General features: G+C 39.0%; 1 protein-coding gene across 2 annotated transcripts in view; it reads right to left on the minus strand.

Moving 5' to 3' along the window:
• STK32A (serine/threonine kinase 32A) overlaps window positions 1-16606 on the minus strand; it is a 95731-nt gene that overhangs the window by 52894 nt on the left and 26231 nt on the right. For both annotated transcript variants that reach the window (XM_044224984.1, XM_044224977.1), the window contains exon 2: window positions 6661-6834. In XM_044224984.1, the coding sequence (XP_044080919.1) occupies window positions 6661-6834 (174 nt within the window). The remainder of the gene's footprint in view (window positions 1-6660; window positions 6835-16606) is intronic.

Here is a 16606-nt window from a genome sequence, read left to right on the forward strand (position 1 = left end):
AAATAATAGCTCTTCTTAAGTCATTAAGAAGATGATATATATGGTTCATAGCATAAATTAAATGGTTAAAAAATGTTGGTGAACAGAAAGGAAGAGGCACCTCTAGGAATTAGAAAAACATGTCTCCAGATGACTCACTCCCACAGGCTTCAGAAAGCTGGGGGGTGTCACTGAGTGGGCAAGTTCATTCATCTGTCACTCAGTAATTGCTGACTGTAATGATCAGCTGCAGAAAGATCTCGTTTTCCCCTCTGCAGTATCATCTCAGGAAAATGAAGTGTGACTTTCAAGACAGTATGGTGTGTGTGAGTCAGATAAAAAGGTGAAATGTCAACCAGGAGAGCTCTGCCTGTAACAAACTAAAGACCTTGGATGAAACAGATACTTTTGGTCTGCAACTGGACAGTAAATAAGACCTTAACTGGCCAGTGTGCTAACAGCTGTTTATCACATCTCACCCTCACACGCTCTTTAGACAGTACAGTTTGTTTTGCTTTGTTTTTAAGATTTTTTTCATGAGAAAGAGAAAGAGCAAGTGCACAAGTAGGGGGAGTGAAAGGTAGAGGAGGAAGTGTGACTCAATCCCAGGACCCTGAGATCGTGACCAGAGCCAAAGGCAGACACTCAACCAACTGAGCCACCCAAAGGTGTCACATACAGTACATTTTGGTTATATAGCCTTCTTGGGGGAGAAATGGGTATGTGGTAGAGAGCAAAGAAACAATGAGCTCATACATGAAGAGCATCCTACTGGAGCTAAGAGGAAATCATCCTAGACTCTTAGGTGTGAAAGAACCATTCCTGATGATTTAGTCTAGCCTCCTTGGCAGGGAAGTTTGTGGCTATGTTTAAGGTCATAGAGGAAATAGGATGTCAGAATCTGGTGTAGTACAACTTCCTTAGAGGAAGTATGGGGGACAGATTGATGGTGACCCAAATGATTCCCACTTCCTGGTGTTCATGCCTTGTATCATCCCCAGCCACTGAGTATGGGTTGATTGTATGGCTTGATTCCAACCAACATTATGTAACAAAGTTGAAGAGATGTCACTCCTGTGATTGTGTTCTATTAGGTAATGGATATTCAAGGATATATACTCTGCCTTTCTAGTATACTCACTCTAGAGTTTTGCTCTCTTCACTGAATTTGAGAATACAAGCTAACACGTGTCCTGCAGCCACAAAGAAATTAATTCTGCCAACATCCTGACCAGACTTGAAGTTGACCCTTGCCCAGGCCAGCCTGCAGAAGAGAACCCAGTTGTGGCCAACATCTAAGATGTGCCTAGACTCCTAATCTGAAGGAAACCATGAGATAATTGATATACGTTATTTTAAGTCACTTTGTGGTCATTTCTTACATAGCATAAACAACTAATACACCATGGAGGAAAGACAGAGCAGAGCTCCAAATGCTGTGGGCACACAGTAGGAATGTGTGGAATAAATTTTAAAAGTTGCTTAAGACAGACTCACCCACAGTACACTTTACCTGCTACATTCACCCAAGGATCACAAGTCTGGACTATCCTTGTTCATTTGTTCAGTCACTGATTTATTCAGCAACCATACTGGATTAAATTATATGCTGGGATTAAGAACACAAGTAAGGTGGTCGCCACCTGTAAGGGCTTCAGTTTGGGAGGGAGAGACAGCACTTGATAAAAAATCTTGTGATCTAGGGGCTACAGATGAGAAGCAGTAATATAACCATTGTGAAGATGCAAATGAGTGTGTGTGTGTTGGCGTGTGTGTGCTGGGATACGCAAAAAACCACCTATTTTATTTCTACTATGTGCCACAGGATATGGATACTGAAATGTTTCCTTGGCTCCCATTCATGCTGTGATATCTTTAACTCTGATATCCTTAACTCTGGCACTTGTCTCTCCTTGTCCCCACTGGAATCAGCACCAAGAACACTGTCTAGCAACAAGGTGCTCACCAATCAGTTTTTGAATGAATATTTATGGTAGAGCCATTATCCCTAAAATTTTTCTTCACCATTGAAGTGCTGACTTCTGGAAGAATGATAGCCTCTACTTTCAAGTAGCTACTTCAGTCCAAGAGCAAATGTGGGAAAACTAGTTCCTATGTGTTTCTTCCTGAAGGCTCCAAGATGAACCCAAGTATCAGTAATCATTCCCTGTGATGATAGCCAAGAAGACAAAGATGATGAATGAAAATACCATCCTGTCTATATTTTGGGCGATCATACATTTTCTTTTATTCCTCCTTCAATACATTCCAGAAACAGCTGGAGATGAAATGTTTGCAACTCTCTACCGTATCGCAGTTATCTCTACAAATTGCCTAATTAGAGTTTCATCTCATTCCTGTAGGATTTGGAAAGCAGGAAATATATACATATATATGTATATGTATATATATATACATATATATATGTATAAATATATACATATACATACACTCTCATCTCAATGAGAGTGGGGTAATTCTTAGAGGAAAAAATGATCAAACATTCCTTCACAAATGATATTTTGATCCAGGATGACTTACTCTTTTACTGTTGTGTACAATTGGCCTCATTAGCGTGAATTTATAACTGAGGCTTCTTTAACATCTGACCAGGGAGTGGATACAAATTTATCTTTGGGCCCTAATCATTACTTTCTATCACATTAGTCACTAGAGAGATCGTGGCAATCAGCAATTCAAATATCACTATCCCCACAGGAAGGATTGTAACAGGTTTCATGTTCCCTGTTTTCTTCATAAAAGCAAATAATCACTGTGTCTACATTTTAAAATCCTTACTCACCAAGTTAATGTCAGTTAAGGGGGAAGTAATGAGCTAGAAGCTGGCCATCATTTGGAAACTGACACTGATTTTCAAGCTGTCTTCATAGAAAAATATTTGACATCTTGCTAATAAGAAAAGTGTACAATTACAGAATTCAAAATTAATGGTATGGTCCAATCCTGTGTCTTCCACAACAACTGTAGAAAAGAAAGTTTTTAAAATTGAGGACAAGTAGCTAAATATTCTATGTATTTAGGAAACTACCAAAAATTAAATTTGGTGGATTAAAAAAAAAAGTCCACAACAAACAAACAACCTCCCCTTTATGTCTTGGGTGGAATTTATGAAAGAAACAGGATTTACAGTATTCAAAAAAATAACTAAAGTAGACACTGCTGGCAGGAAAGTCAATGTGAAGAAAAAAACGAAAAACAGAGATGATTCTCTGCAACCCAGGGAGATAAATGAGTGCTTTTATTCAGAGTACACTTCCTCTGACATAGACTGGACTCTTCTTTCTGCTCTGGTTGTTTTTTTTTTTTTTTTTTTTTTTTTAAGATTTTATTTATTTATTTGAGAGAGATTTATTGAGAGAGATCACAAGCAGGCAGAGAGAGAGGAGGAAGCAGGCTCCCTGCTGAGCAGAGAGCCTGATGCGGGGCTTGATCCAATCTGAGGACTCGGAGTTCATGACCTGAGCCAAAGGCAACGGCTTAACCCGCTGAACCACCCAGGCGTCCCTCTGCTCTGGTTGTTAAAGCCCTTTTAAGTCCTCTGAGCTTTCAAGAAACTTTGTTTTGTCCCCTCAAACTGTCATCTTGTCATCTTGTCTGAAGTACTTCAGGATTTCTCACAATTTAGCATCCAGTTGTAGGCTGTTCTCTCATCCGTGGGTTCCACATGGACCGTCTTCACCTGGGCAGCCAGACTGCATGTTTGCAAGCAGCGGCCATGTCTCACCTTGTCCCACATCCCCCTCAGAGCCACAACCATGCCAAGTACCAGCAGTGTGGAGAGTGGCGGAGATGTCTGCATGTCCTTCAGGGAGGGCTCACTTGCTTATTAGCCACGCACTCTTGGGCGAGTTACCTCATCTTTCTATACCAGTTTTCTAGGCTGTAAAATGGGGACAGTGAGACCTTCACCCTCCTTGTTGTGAGCAGATTAAATGAGATAAATCACATTTTCACACCATGCTCAGAATGTCGCTGAGTTTGCCTCACATTCATTTGCTGTGGTTAGGAGACACTTCAGTACACAGAGGCTCTTCAGAGAATGGGCATGAAGTAATGATTGTGAGTGTGTAAAGGCCAAGGGGCAGAAAGTTAACCCCTGGTCTCCTATTTAAGTGGCAGAATGATGATGAGAGCAACAGAGAGCAATGGAAGACGTGAAGGGCAGCAAACTCCTTAGGGGAAAAATTATGTTGACTTCTCTGAGTTTTTTTCCCCTCCTGAATTTCTTTTGGAATACATTTCTAAGCATAAGGCAGAGAAAATGAAGCCCAGAGAGAAAAGGCTGGGGACCAGATTCAAATAGGGGAAGAAGAAAGTTGAAAGGTACTTGTCGCCATGCAGACTTCTCATGGTACCTGCCTCTTTTTTGAGATCCAGAGTGTCAGCAACCCAAGAAGACTGTGGGTGGGCAATTTGGGGTTCGCTGAGTGAGCATGAATACCCTGAGAGGGACATCACAGACTACCAACAGGAAAGTTTCTCCTTTGAAAGAACCGTGGGGACCAGAAAGTCAGTACGGGAGAAAGACTGCATGGGAACAGGGTTCCCAGTTACTGACAAAACACCAGGTGTGTTCATTTACTTCCAAGATCCTATATAATTAACCTGTCTGCTTTCTGTTCATCTGTTGCCCGAAGACTGTATTTCCAATACAAATAAGTCTTCCAAAAGACAGGAAATTAAACAATGAGCGTATAAGTATTCAGGGTTAAGGACACACACACACAGATTGTTCCATAGTGTCTGCACAAAGAATCTATAAATTATGATGCTACATCTTCACTCACAGGCTCTGTACTAATCTAGATAAATTTTAGGCAAAAGTCAACCTAGTGGTTGGCAAATAGTTTATTTGGCCAAATTTTTACTACACTGTAAAGACATAAACATACTTAAAATCCTAGCAAATTCTTCAGAGATTAGAAACAAGACAGTGGCAGACTCACATGTGTTGATTTTTTCACTTAATGATGTGTACTTAATGCCTATATTTCATATGTGTCATGAATTCGAGTTGGTGTAGTAGTTAGGACTTTGGGTGCAGAGAGACTTGGGTTTACTGACTTTACTGAATTGGTTCTAGGACTTTTTGGTGGAGTCTTTAGGATTTTTCTATAGCATCATGTCATCCAGAAATATTGAAAGTTTTACTTCTTCCTTACCAATCTGGATGCCTTTTACTTATTTTTGTCTTTTATTTATTTCTTTTTGTCTGCTTAGTGTGGCTAGGACTCCCAGTACTATGAAATAGATTGAGCTAGAGAATATAATGCTAAGTGAAATAAGTCCATCAGGGCGCCTGGGTGGCTCAGTGGGTTAAGCTGCTGCCTTCGGCTCAGGTCATGATCTCAGGATCCTGGGATCAAGTCCCGCATCGGGCTCTCTGCTCAGCAGGGAGCCTGCTTCCTCCTCTCTCTCTCTGCCTGCCTCTCTGCCTACTTGTGATCTCTCTCTGTCAAATAAATAAATAAAATCTTTAAAAAAAAAAAAAAAGAAATAAGTCCATCAGAGAAAGACAAATACTATATGATTGCTCTCATACATTGAATTTAAGATACAAAACAACAAGCAAAGGGAAAGAGAGAGAGAGAGAGAAACCAAGACACAGACTCTTAACTATAGAAAATAGATGGTTACACAGAGGGAGGCTGGTGGGGGGGAATGGGAGAAATAGGTGAGGAGGGCACTTATCTAATGAGCACTGAATAATAATGTACAGAATTGTTGAATCACTTTATCGTACACCTGAAACTAATACAAGACTGTATGTTAACTGGACTGAAATTAAAATCAGAAACTTAATAACAAATTCTCATAAATACCCCAGATAATAATTTAATATCTCCAAATCATGGTTTTCTCATACTTAATATGGTCTAACTATACCTGCTCTGATCACTTATCCCATGTTATTATAGAGATTGACATACTATATAGGAAATCACCATTTAAATTACCAATATCTTTACATCACACAAATTCTACTCTTGAAACCAATACTATATCATATGTTAACTGATAAGAATTGAAATAAAAACCTAAGCAAAAAAACCCTACCAATATCTTTAAAAAAAAAAAAAAGATTTTATTTCTTTGAGAATGAGTGAGAGGGAGAGGGGGAAAATGTGAAACAGATACCACGCTGAGTGCAGAGCCTGACACAGGGCTCGATCCCACAACCCAAAATCATAACCTGAGCCGAAATCACGAGTCAACTGACTGAGCCACCCAGGCTCCCCACCTACCAATATCATTTTTTCCCCCACCTACCAATATCTTTACAAATAAAAGTAGTATCCTTTTTTGGTCTATTGTTTGTTAGGGTTTATAGCTACTGTGTTATATCTCTGTCTTCATTTAGCATGGATTCCACAAGGGAAGGAGACACATTCTTGTATGTTACCTTCTCTTTGGCTAGTGCCAATACTCATTGATCCTGGTATTATTGTTTACTAACTGTGACTTTGAGCAAATTAAGTTCAGTGTGCTCATTTTCTTTTTTTAATCCTCAAAAGAGGGACAATAAGACTACCTTAAGGGACTTTTGCAAGTGTCAGTGAGAATTACCTGTCATGTTCAACAAGAACTTGTTCAATGTACCAGGTTGTGGATTCTTTCCTGTCCATTCCATGCAAGGCTGTCCCCTCAGACCTAACTGACCTGTGAATGATACGCTGGCTCTGCAGGTAGTCCAAGGCCATGGCCAGCTCACAGATGAAGAGTTTCACGGTGTCTTCCTGGAAACGGACATTCTGCTGCAGGTGGTAACGCAGGTCCCCACCCAGCAGGAGGTCCACTACCATGAACATATCCTCCTCATCTTGGAAGGAGTACCTGGAATAGAATTAGAAATGAAAGTGTATTAAATACATTTGCACACTAGAGAGTCCCAGAGGCAAATGATACCTCATAGATCAGAACAGAGTGTTCTTGAGCGAAGAGTTCAAGCTTTGGGAGCAGATGGTCTATCCCTAGGTTTATGACCCTACACCTTCAGTTTCCACATGTGTGAAGGGGAATAATAAGAATATCTATGACATTTGATCATAGTAAAGAACAGATATTACATTTAGTGTCTTGCCTGACATATTAGTAAGCACTCAATAACTATTAGCTTACAAAGCTATAAAGCTTAGTTACTAAAGAAAACCACACTTATCCCTTACCATTAACAATCATATCCTAACCACACCATTGCTGGAGATCCATAAAATATAAATTACGAGGCGTCCTTGAACCATTCTCATTCTCATTTTCCACATGATCAACTTCATTGCCCAGCAACTTTAAAACAAATCATGTACCACGTTAATGATAAGATAAACATATGAAAGGGTAATAAAAATAGTGCATAGTACAAGGAAGTAATTTACTTCGGGATAGGGAGGAAGGGAAAGCTTCTCAGCACAAGTGAGACCTATGTTACATTTTGTAGGATGGTGACAATAACCACAAAATGAAGTTAGTGTCACCGATGTCTCCATTGAGCCACTTCTCTGGGGCAGGTGCTGAAGCCCTCTACAAATTGCACTCCCGGGGACCCTCAAAATGCTGCTCTTAAGCTCCCACTTTAGAAATAAGGAAATCAAAGCCTTTGACACAAAGTCAAACACCTAATACATGGTAGAGCCAAAGAGTTCTCCAGGTCCAAAAGTAGGATTTGATAGAGGAAAATAGCCAGCACTGAGCACAGAAATGGCAAAGAACACAGTGTGAGTGGAGAAAGGAAACTAGTTTGGGTTTGCTCTAACAACAGGTACGATGGGGAAGCATGGGCCAGAGAGGAACACATTACAGATCCTCTGACAGGTGCCTGTTCACAAGTCTGTAGGCGTTGGGGTGACATTGAAGAGTTTTAAGCAGGATGTACAATCAAGCATGGACTTCACGCTTGAGGGAGCACAGAGTGGAGAGATGGGAAGAGGAAATGAGACACAGGACAGCAGAACTGGACTCTGCTGTTTGCAAAGAGCATCTCATAAAAAATGCATTCCTGCTGCTATGATTTATTTTGTTTCCTTTAAAGTAAAGACAGGATTTCTAGGCACAGTATTGCTCTTGGAATCCACACTGTTTTGACATGTTTCTTTTGACATAATGTCACTGGGATCGCATTTTAAACTTTTATTTGAATCAAAGAATTAAGTGTTCTCAAGCAGTGCCCAGGGATGAAAACTAATTCCCGGTGACAAATTCTTTGCCTAGGAAAGAAATGGAGAACATCAATGACCGAAGAACGATATTTAGTATTTTTCCTTCTCTGTAACAATCATTGTGCTAAAGGAGAAGGTGGGGATTTTCAAGGGAAAGAAACAAGAGAAATTCAATGAAGCATTAATCTGAGGCAGTAACATTCTGATGAAGACTACCAGTCCCCGATGTTTACTTGTCCAATGAATACAATTTTGTTTACCACTGAAGACTGATTCACATAGAAGATGACAGATACTAAACCCTTGGGGGAGTTTAGACAGAAACACAGGAAGCGCTTTTTAAAATTCTGACAATGAATACATTTTTAGTATTGTCTTCTGGAAATGACATTCTTCACCTCAGTGTGATAACTGGCTGGTCATCTGTGCCGTGGTTTTTATGGGTACCAGAAAAAAGGCCTGGACTCAGGCTATTTGGTTCACAATCTTTCCTACTGCACTACTGTGCATTGTATTTGTTGTGTTTTATAGGGCTTTTGGTAAGCCACAATGTGCTAATAAACATGTAATCATCCCTGGGACCTGTTGTACCTTAGGTTGCTTTCAACTAATGAAACAGAAATGATCCCTCATGGGATGTGGTAATATGGGTGAGGTTTGGATATCCAAAAAAGAAGAGATGCCAAGGAAAACTGCCTCTGCAGACCAAGCTAGCATACAGGACAGCTGCTGACTGCATTTAGCTCCCATTGCAGGCAGGTCATGGTCAGAAACCTGGTGACATACCAGAAGACTTCTCTCCCATCTCCGCTGAACTCTAAGGATGGGCAGTGGTATTATTAAATTCATCCTGATGAACAACCTTTTTAATGAGACTCAAGTGAAGCTATTTTTATTCTAAGAACAGACAGATAAAGGTGTCAGTCATAGGCAAGTTAAAAACAGTGTTCTACCATGCAAGGGATTATTAATCAAAGAAAGATGTAGCCCAGGCAAGAGACAACATGCTTCCCTTGTCCAGCATGAATATAAATTTATTTAATCATGGAGCTAGGTTTGGCTGTTAAGAATCTTTCTCCTTCAGCACATCAGATCTGAAGCCCCTTGTACAGATCTTAAAAACTCTCAGAGAAAGGGAAGATGAGTATTTGATTATACAGAACTATATCCAGTAAAATATGTGGCCATAATATAGTTTGGTGATGACTAGAATACGCAAGATCATACCATAGTCTGATTATTTATTGATAAAAGAGTAAGAGCTTCCTTATACCTTGTTGATTTATCACAGAGACTCACTGTTGCATTTCCATGACTTTTCTTTCTTAGCTGACAGCTCCAAAAATACTAAGTCTGGTCCCACTGTATATGAAATGCACTGCAGTGTTCTCAGTAGGATAAGAGATAATCAACAAAAGACCACCACATACTCCACCCTGTTCCACCATGTTTGACCCAGACCATGGCAGTAGCTACTCATAGCTTTCTCCGGATAATCTTGGACCTCTCTAGTCCTTTCTACACACCATAGTTATTTTTTTGTTTGTTTATTTGACAGACAGAGATCACAAGCAGGCAGAGGGGCAGGCAGAGAGAGAGAGAGAGAGGAGGGGAAGCAGGCTCCCTGCTGAGAAGAGATGGATGTGGGGCTCAATCCCAGGACTCTGGGACCATGACCTGAGCCAAAAGCAGAGGCTTTAACCCACTGAGCCACCCAAGCTCCCCCATATTTATATTTTTACACCATGAGCTTTATATCACCCAGCCACATAAAACCCTTTTACCTCTTTCCATGGTGTATAGGATCCTGTATGGTCTGTCTCTGTTTACTTTTCCAGACTTAACTTTAGATCTCTTCCTTCCATCCCTCATCTAGTAATTGATGCTCTCTCCAGCCTTAGAAGACTGCAGTGTAGCGTGGCCCGTGCCTATGCTCATGATGCTGTCCCCTATCAGGTTCTTTTCATCTTTCACCCTTAGCCCAAGTGACATTTGTCAGAGAAACATTTCTAACACTCCATATTAAATCAGGTCACCTTGTTACATATAATACCTTAGCGTAAATTGAAAATATTTTTCTTGTGTGCTTTTGGCTTAACTGTCTTTATTCCCACTATGCTACCAGTATGCATGCCTGCTTTTACTCATCTTTCACTCCTGAGTACACTGCCTAAAATGTAGCCTCTACAAGTAGCTACAGAAAATAATAATAGCAAATTAATAAATGAACTAAAGAAAGGAAAAGGTTAAAGCCCAAGCTTTGGGCATATGTGCTATACATACATTCCTTGGGTTTTATTCCTTTTTTTTTTTTTTTTTAGAACAACCAGGTCTATTTTTTAAATTTAAATTCAGTTAATTGACTATAATATATTATGGGTTTCAGAAGTAGAGGTCAGTGATTCATCAGTCTTATATAATACCCAATGCTCATTACATCACATGCCCTCCTTAATGCTCATCACCCTGTTACCCTGTGACCTCACTTCCCCCGCCTCAAGCAACCCTGCTTGTTTCCTATAGTCAAGAGTCTCTCACGGTTTGTTTCCCTCTCTGATTTCATCTTTTTTTAATTGATGTACAGTATTATTTGTCCTGGGGGTGCAGGTCTGTGAATCATCAGTCTTACACAATTCACGGCACTCACCATAGCACATACCCTCCCCCAATGTTCATAACCCAGCCACCCTATCCCTCCCCTCCTACCCCTGCAGCAACCCTAGGTTTGTTTCCTGAGATTAAGCATCTCCTATGGTTTGTATCCCTACCCAGTCCTGTCTTGTTTCATCTTTTTCCCTCCCTACTCACTGTGATCCCGTGCCCCGCCTATGAAATTCCTCCTATCAGAGAGATCATATGATAATTGTCTTTCTCTAATTGACTTATTTCACTCAGCATACTACCCTCTAGTTCCATCCATGTCTTTGCAAATGGCAAGATTTCAGTTTTTGATGGCTGCATAGTATTACATTGTATATAATGGAATATATACAATGATATATATTATATATAATATATACAATGATACACACACACACACACACACACTGATATATACATATATACAATGATACCACATCTTCTTTATCCATTCATCTGTTGATGGACATCTAGGCTCTTTCTATAGTTTCACTATTGTGGACATTGCTGCTATAAACATTTGGGTGCACGTGCCCCTTTAGGTCATTATATTTGTATCTTTAGGGTAAATACCCACTAGTAAGATTGCTGGGTTATAGGGTAGCTCTATTTTCAACTTTTTGAGAAACCCCCACACTGTTTTCCAGAGTGGCTGCACCAGCTTGTATTCCCATTAACAGTGTAGGAGGGTTCCCCTTTTTCTGCATCCTCACCAACATCTGTTGTTTCCTCACTTGTTAATTTTAGGCATTCTGACTAGTGTAAGGTGGTATCTCATTGTGGTTTTGATTTGTATTTCCCTAATACTGAGTGATGTGGAGCACTTTTTCATGTGTTTGTTGGCCTTTTGGATGTCTTCTTTGCAGAAATGTCTGTTCATGTCTTCTGCCCATTTCTTGACTGGATTATTTGTTCTTTGGGTGTTGAGCTTGATAAGTTCTTTATAGATTTTGGATACTAGCCCTTTATCTGATAAGACAATTGCAAATATTTTCTCCCATTCAGTCAATTGTCTTTTTGGTTTTGTTGACTGTTTCCTTTGTTAAGCAAAAGCTTTTAATCTTGATAAAGTCCCAATAGTTTATTTTTGCCCTTGCTTCCCTTATCTTTGGTGATGTTTCTAGGAAGAAGTTGCTGCAGTAGAGGTTGAAGGGTTTGCTGCCCAGTGTTCTCCTCAAGGATTTGATGGATTCTTGTCTCACATTGAGGTCTTTCATCCATTTCGAGTCTATTTTTGTGTGTGGTATAAGGAAATGGTCCAGTTTCATTCTTCCGCGTGTGGCTGTCCAGTTTTCCCAACACCATTTGTTGAAGAGACTATCTTTTTTCCACTGTACATTCTTTCCTGCTTCATCAAAGATTAGTTGACCATAGAGTTGATGGTCTACTTCTGGGCTCTCTATTCTGTTCCATTGATCTATGTGTCTCTTTTTGTGCCAGTACCATATGGTCTTGATGTTTACAGCTTCGTAATTCCAGATGTTTTACATCTGGAATTGTGACACTGCCAACTTTGGTTTTCTTTTTCAATATTCCTCTGGCTATTTGGTGTCTTTTCTGGTTCCATATAAATTTTAGGATTATTTATTCCATTTCTTTGAAAAAAATTGATGGTATTTTGATAGGGATTGCATTAAATGTATAGATTGCCTTAGGTAGGATAGACATTTTCACAATATTTGTTCTTCCACTCCTTGAGCATGAACATTTTTCCCTTTCTTTGTGTCTTCTCAATTTCTTTCATGAGTACTTTATAGTTTTCTGAGTACAGATTCTTTGCTTCTTTGGTTAGGTTTATTCCTCGGTATCTTATGGTTTTGGGTGCAGTTGTAAATGGGATTGACTCCTTAATTTCTCTTTCTTCTGTCTTGCTGTTGATGTATAGAAATGCAGCTAATTTCTGTGCCTTAATTTTATATCCAGACACTTTGCTGAATTCCTGCATGAATTCTAGCAGTTTTGGGGTGGAGTCTTTTGGGTTTTCCACATAAAGTATCATATCATCTGCAAAGAGTGAGAGTTTGACTTCTTCTTTGCCAATTCAGATGCCTTTTATTTCTTTTGTTGTCTGATTGCTGAGACTAGGACTTCTAGTACTGTGCTGAATAGCAGTGGTGACAGTGGACAGCCCTGCTGTGTTCCTGAACTTAGGGGGAAAGCTCTCAGTTTTTCTCCACTGAGAATGATATTTGCTGTAGGTTTTTCATAGATGGCTTTGATGATATTGAGGTGTGTGCCCTCCATCCCTACACTGTGAAGACTTTCGATCAAGAAAGGATACTGTACTGGGGCGCCTGGGTGGCTCAGTGGGTTAAGCCTCTGCCTTCCGCTCAGGTCATGATCCCAGGGTCCTGGGATCGAGCCCCGCATCGGGCTCTCTGCTCAGCAGGGAGCCTGCTTCCTCCTCTCTCAGCGCCTGCCTCTCTGCCTACTTGTGATCTCTGTTAGATAAAAAAATAAAATCTTAAAAAAAAAAAGAAAGGATGCTGTACTTTGTCAAATGCTTTTTCAGCATCTATTAAGATTATCATATGGTTCTTGTTCTTTCCTTTATTAATGTATTGTATCACATTGATTGATTTGTGGATGTTGAGCTGACCTTGTAGCCCAGGAATAAACCCCACTTAATTGTGGTGAATAATCTTTTTAATGTACTATTGGATCCTGTTGGGTAGTATTTTGATGGGAATTTTTGCATCCATATTCATCAAGGATATTGGTCTATAATTCTCCATTTTGATGGGGTCTTTGGTTGTGGAATCAAGGTAATGCTGGCCTCATAAAATGAGTTTAGAAGTTTTCCTTCCATTTCTATTTTTTGGAACAGTTTCAGGAGAATAGATATTAATTCTTTAAATGTTTGGTAGAATTCCTCTGGGAAGCTGTCTGGCCCCAGGCTCTTGTTTGTTGTGAGATTTTTGATGACAGCTTCAATCTCCTTACTGGTTATGGGTCTTCTCTGGTTTTCTACTTCTTCCTGGTTCAGTTTTGGTACTTTATACGTCTCTAGAAATGCATTGATTTCTTCCAGATTGTCAAATTTGCTGGTGTATAGTTGCTCATAATATGTTCTTATAAGTGTTTGTATTTCTTCAGTGTTAGTTGTGATCTCTCCTCTTTCATTCACGATTTTATTAATTTAGGTCCTTTCTCTTTTCTTTTTGATAATCCAGCCAGGGGTTTATCAATCTTATTCATTCTTTCAATGAACCAACTCCTAGTTTTGTTGATTTGTTCTACTGTCCTTTTGGTTTCTATTTCATTGATTTTTGCTCTGATCTTTATTATTTCTCCTCTCCTGCTGGGTTTAGGCTTTATTTGCTGTTCTTTCTCCAGCTCCTTTAGGTGTATGGTTAGGTTGTGTTCTTGAGAAAGGCTTGTATTGCTATATACTTTCCTCTCAGGACCGCCTTTGCTGTGCTTTCATTTTCATTTGTTTCCATGAATTTAAAAAAATTCTTCTTTAAATTTCCTGGTTGATCCATTCATTCTTTAGTAAGATACTCTTTAGCCTCCATGTATTTGAGTTCTTTCCTACTTTCCTCTTGTGATTGAGTTCTAGTTTCAAAGCACTGTGGCCTGAAAATATGCAGGGAATGATCTCAGTCTTTTGGTACCAGTTGGGACCTCATTTGTGACCCAGGAGGTGATCTATTCTGGGGAATGTTCCATGTGGACTAGAGAAGAATGTGTTTTCTGTTGCTTTGGGATGGAATGTTCCAAATATATCTGTGATATCCATCTGGTCCAGTGTGTCATTTAAAGCGTTTATTTCCTTGTTGTCCTTTTGCTTAGATGATCTGTCCATTTCAGTGAGGGGGTGGGTGTTAAAGTCCTCTACTATTATTGTATATTATTGTTGATGAGTTTTTTTTATTTTGTTATTAATTTGTTAATTTTTTATTTGTTAATTTGTTAATTAACTTGTTAATAATTGGTTTATATAATTGGCTGCTCCCATGTTAGGGGCATAGATATTTAAATTGTTAGATCTTCTTGTTGGACAGACCCTCTAAGTATGATATAATGTCCTTCCTCATCTCCTATAGTCTTTGGCTTAAAATCTAATTTATCTGATATAAGGATTGCCACTCTAGCTTTCTTTTAATGTCCATTAGCTTTCTTTTGATGTCCATCAAAACCAAAATCAAAATGGTTTTCCACCCCCTCACTTTAAATCTGGAGGTGTCCTTGGGTCTAAAATGAGTTTTCTGCAGGCAGCATATCGATGGGCCTTGTTTTTTTTAATCCATTTTTATATCTGTGTCTTTTGATTTGGGCATTTAGTCCATTTACATTCAGGGTAACTACTGAAAGGAATTTAGTGCCATCCTATTGCCTATAAGGTGACTGTTACTGTATATTGTCTGTTCCTTTCTGGTCTACTACTTTTAGGCTCTCTCTTTGCTTAGAGGACCCCTTTCAATATTTCTTGCAGAGCTGGTTTGGTGTTTGCAAATTATTTTAGTTTTTGTTTGTCCTGGAAGCTTTTTATCTCTCCTTCTATTTTCAATGACAGCCTAGCTGGATATAGTATTCTTGGCTGCATATTTTTCTCATTTACTCTAATTGCTCTAAATATATCACACCAGTTCTTTTGGCCTGCCAGGTCTCTGTGGATAAGTCTGTTGCCAATCTAATATTTCTACCATTCTCTGTTATAAATCCCTTGTCCCAAGCTGCTTTCAGGATTTTCTCTTTGTCACTGAGACTTGAGTTTTACTATTAGATGATGGGATGTTGACCCATTGATTTTGAGGGGGGTTTTCTGTGCCTCCTGGATTTTGATGCTTGTTCCCTTTGCCAAATTAGGGAAATTCTCTACTATAATTTGCTCCAATATACCTTCTGCCTCTCTCTCTCTCTTTCTTCTTCTGGGATCCCAATTATTCTAATATTGTTTTGTCTCATTGTATCACTTATCTCTCAAATTCCCTTGTGATCCAGTAGTTGTTTATCTCTCTTTTTCTTAGCTTCTTTATTCTCCATCATTTGGTCTTCTGTATCACTAATTCTCTTCTGCCTCATTTATCCTAGCAGTAATAGCCACCATTTTTTTAATTTCACCTCATTAAAAGCTTTTTTGATTTTGACTTGGTTAGATTTTAGTTCTTTTATTTCTCCAGAAAGGGATTTTATTTCTCCTGAAAAGGATTCTGTAGTGTCTTCCCTGCTTTTTTTGAGCCAAAGTAGTACCTTGATAATCATCATTCTGAACTCCAGATCTGACATCTTACTAATGTCTGTATTGATTAGGCCCCCAGCCATCAGTACTGCCTCTTGTTCTTTATTTTGAGGTGAGTTTTTCTGCCTTGTCATTTTTTCCAGATAAGAAAAAATGAATGAGAGAACAAAATACTAAAAGGGTAGCAATGACCCCAGAAAAATATAAACTAACCAAATCGGAAGCTGGGGGAGTGGGGAGAAGAAAGGGAGGAAAAAAATATATATATGTATGTGTGTATATATATATATATATATATATATATATTTATATTTATATATTTAAAAATTTGACTGGTGAATAGAACAGAGCCACACACTTGATTTTGGTCTGTTGGAAGAAACTGTCTCTCAACATTTTAAAGAAAGAAAAACTTATATATGTACAAAAAGAAGGATAAACATTCCATGAAGGGATGGAATATGACTGTAAAGATAAAAATTTAAAAAGATTCTAAAAAAGGAATTGATAAGAAGTTGGTTGAAAAAAGAAAAAAAAAGGAAAGAATGTGATAGGCTGGAGACTAGAACAAAGCCTTGTGATAGTTTTAGGGTATTTTTGGATCTGTTAGAGGAAACTGTATTCCAAA

Source organism: Neovison vison, chromosome 1 (genome assembly GCF_020171115.1).
Source record: "Neovison vison isolate M4711 chromosome 1, ASM_NN_V1, whole genome shotgun sequence".
Classification (NCBI taxonomy): Eukaryota; Metazoa; Chordata; class Mammalia; order Carnivora; family Mustelidae; genus Neogale; species Neogale vison.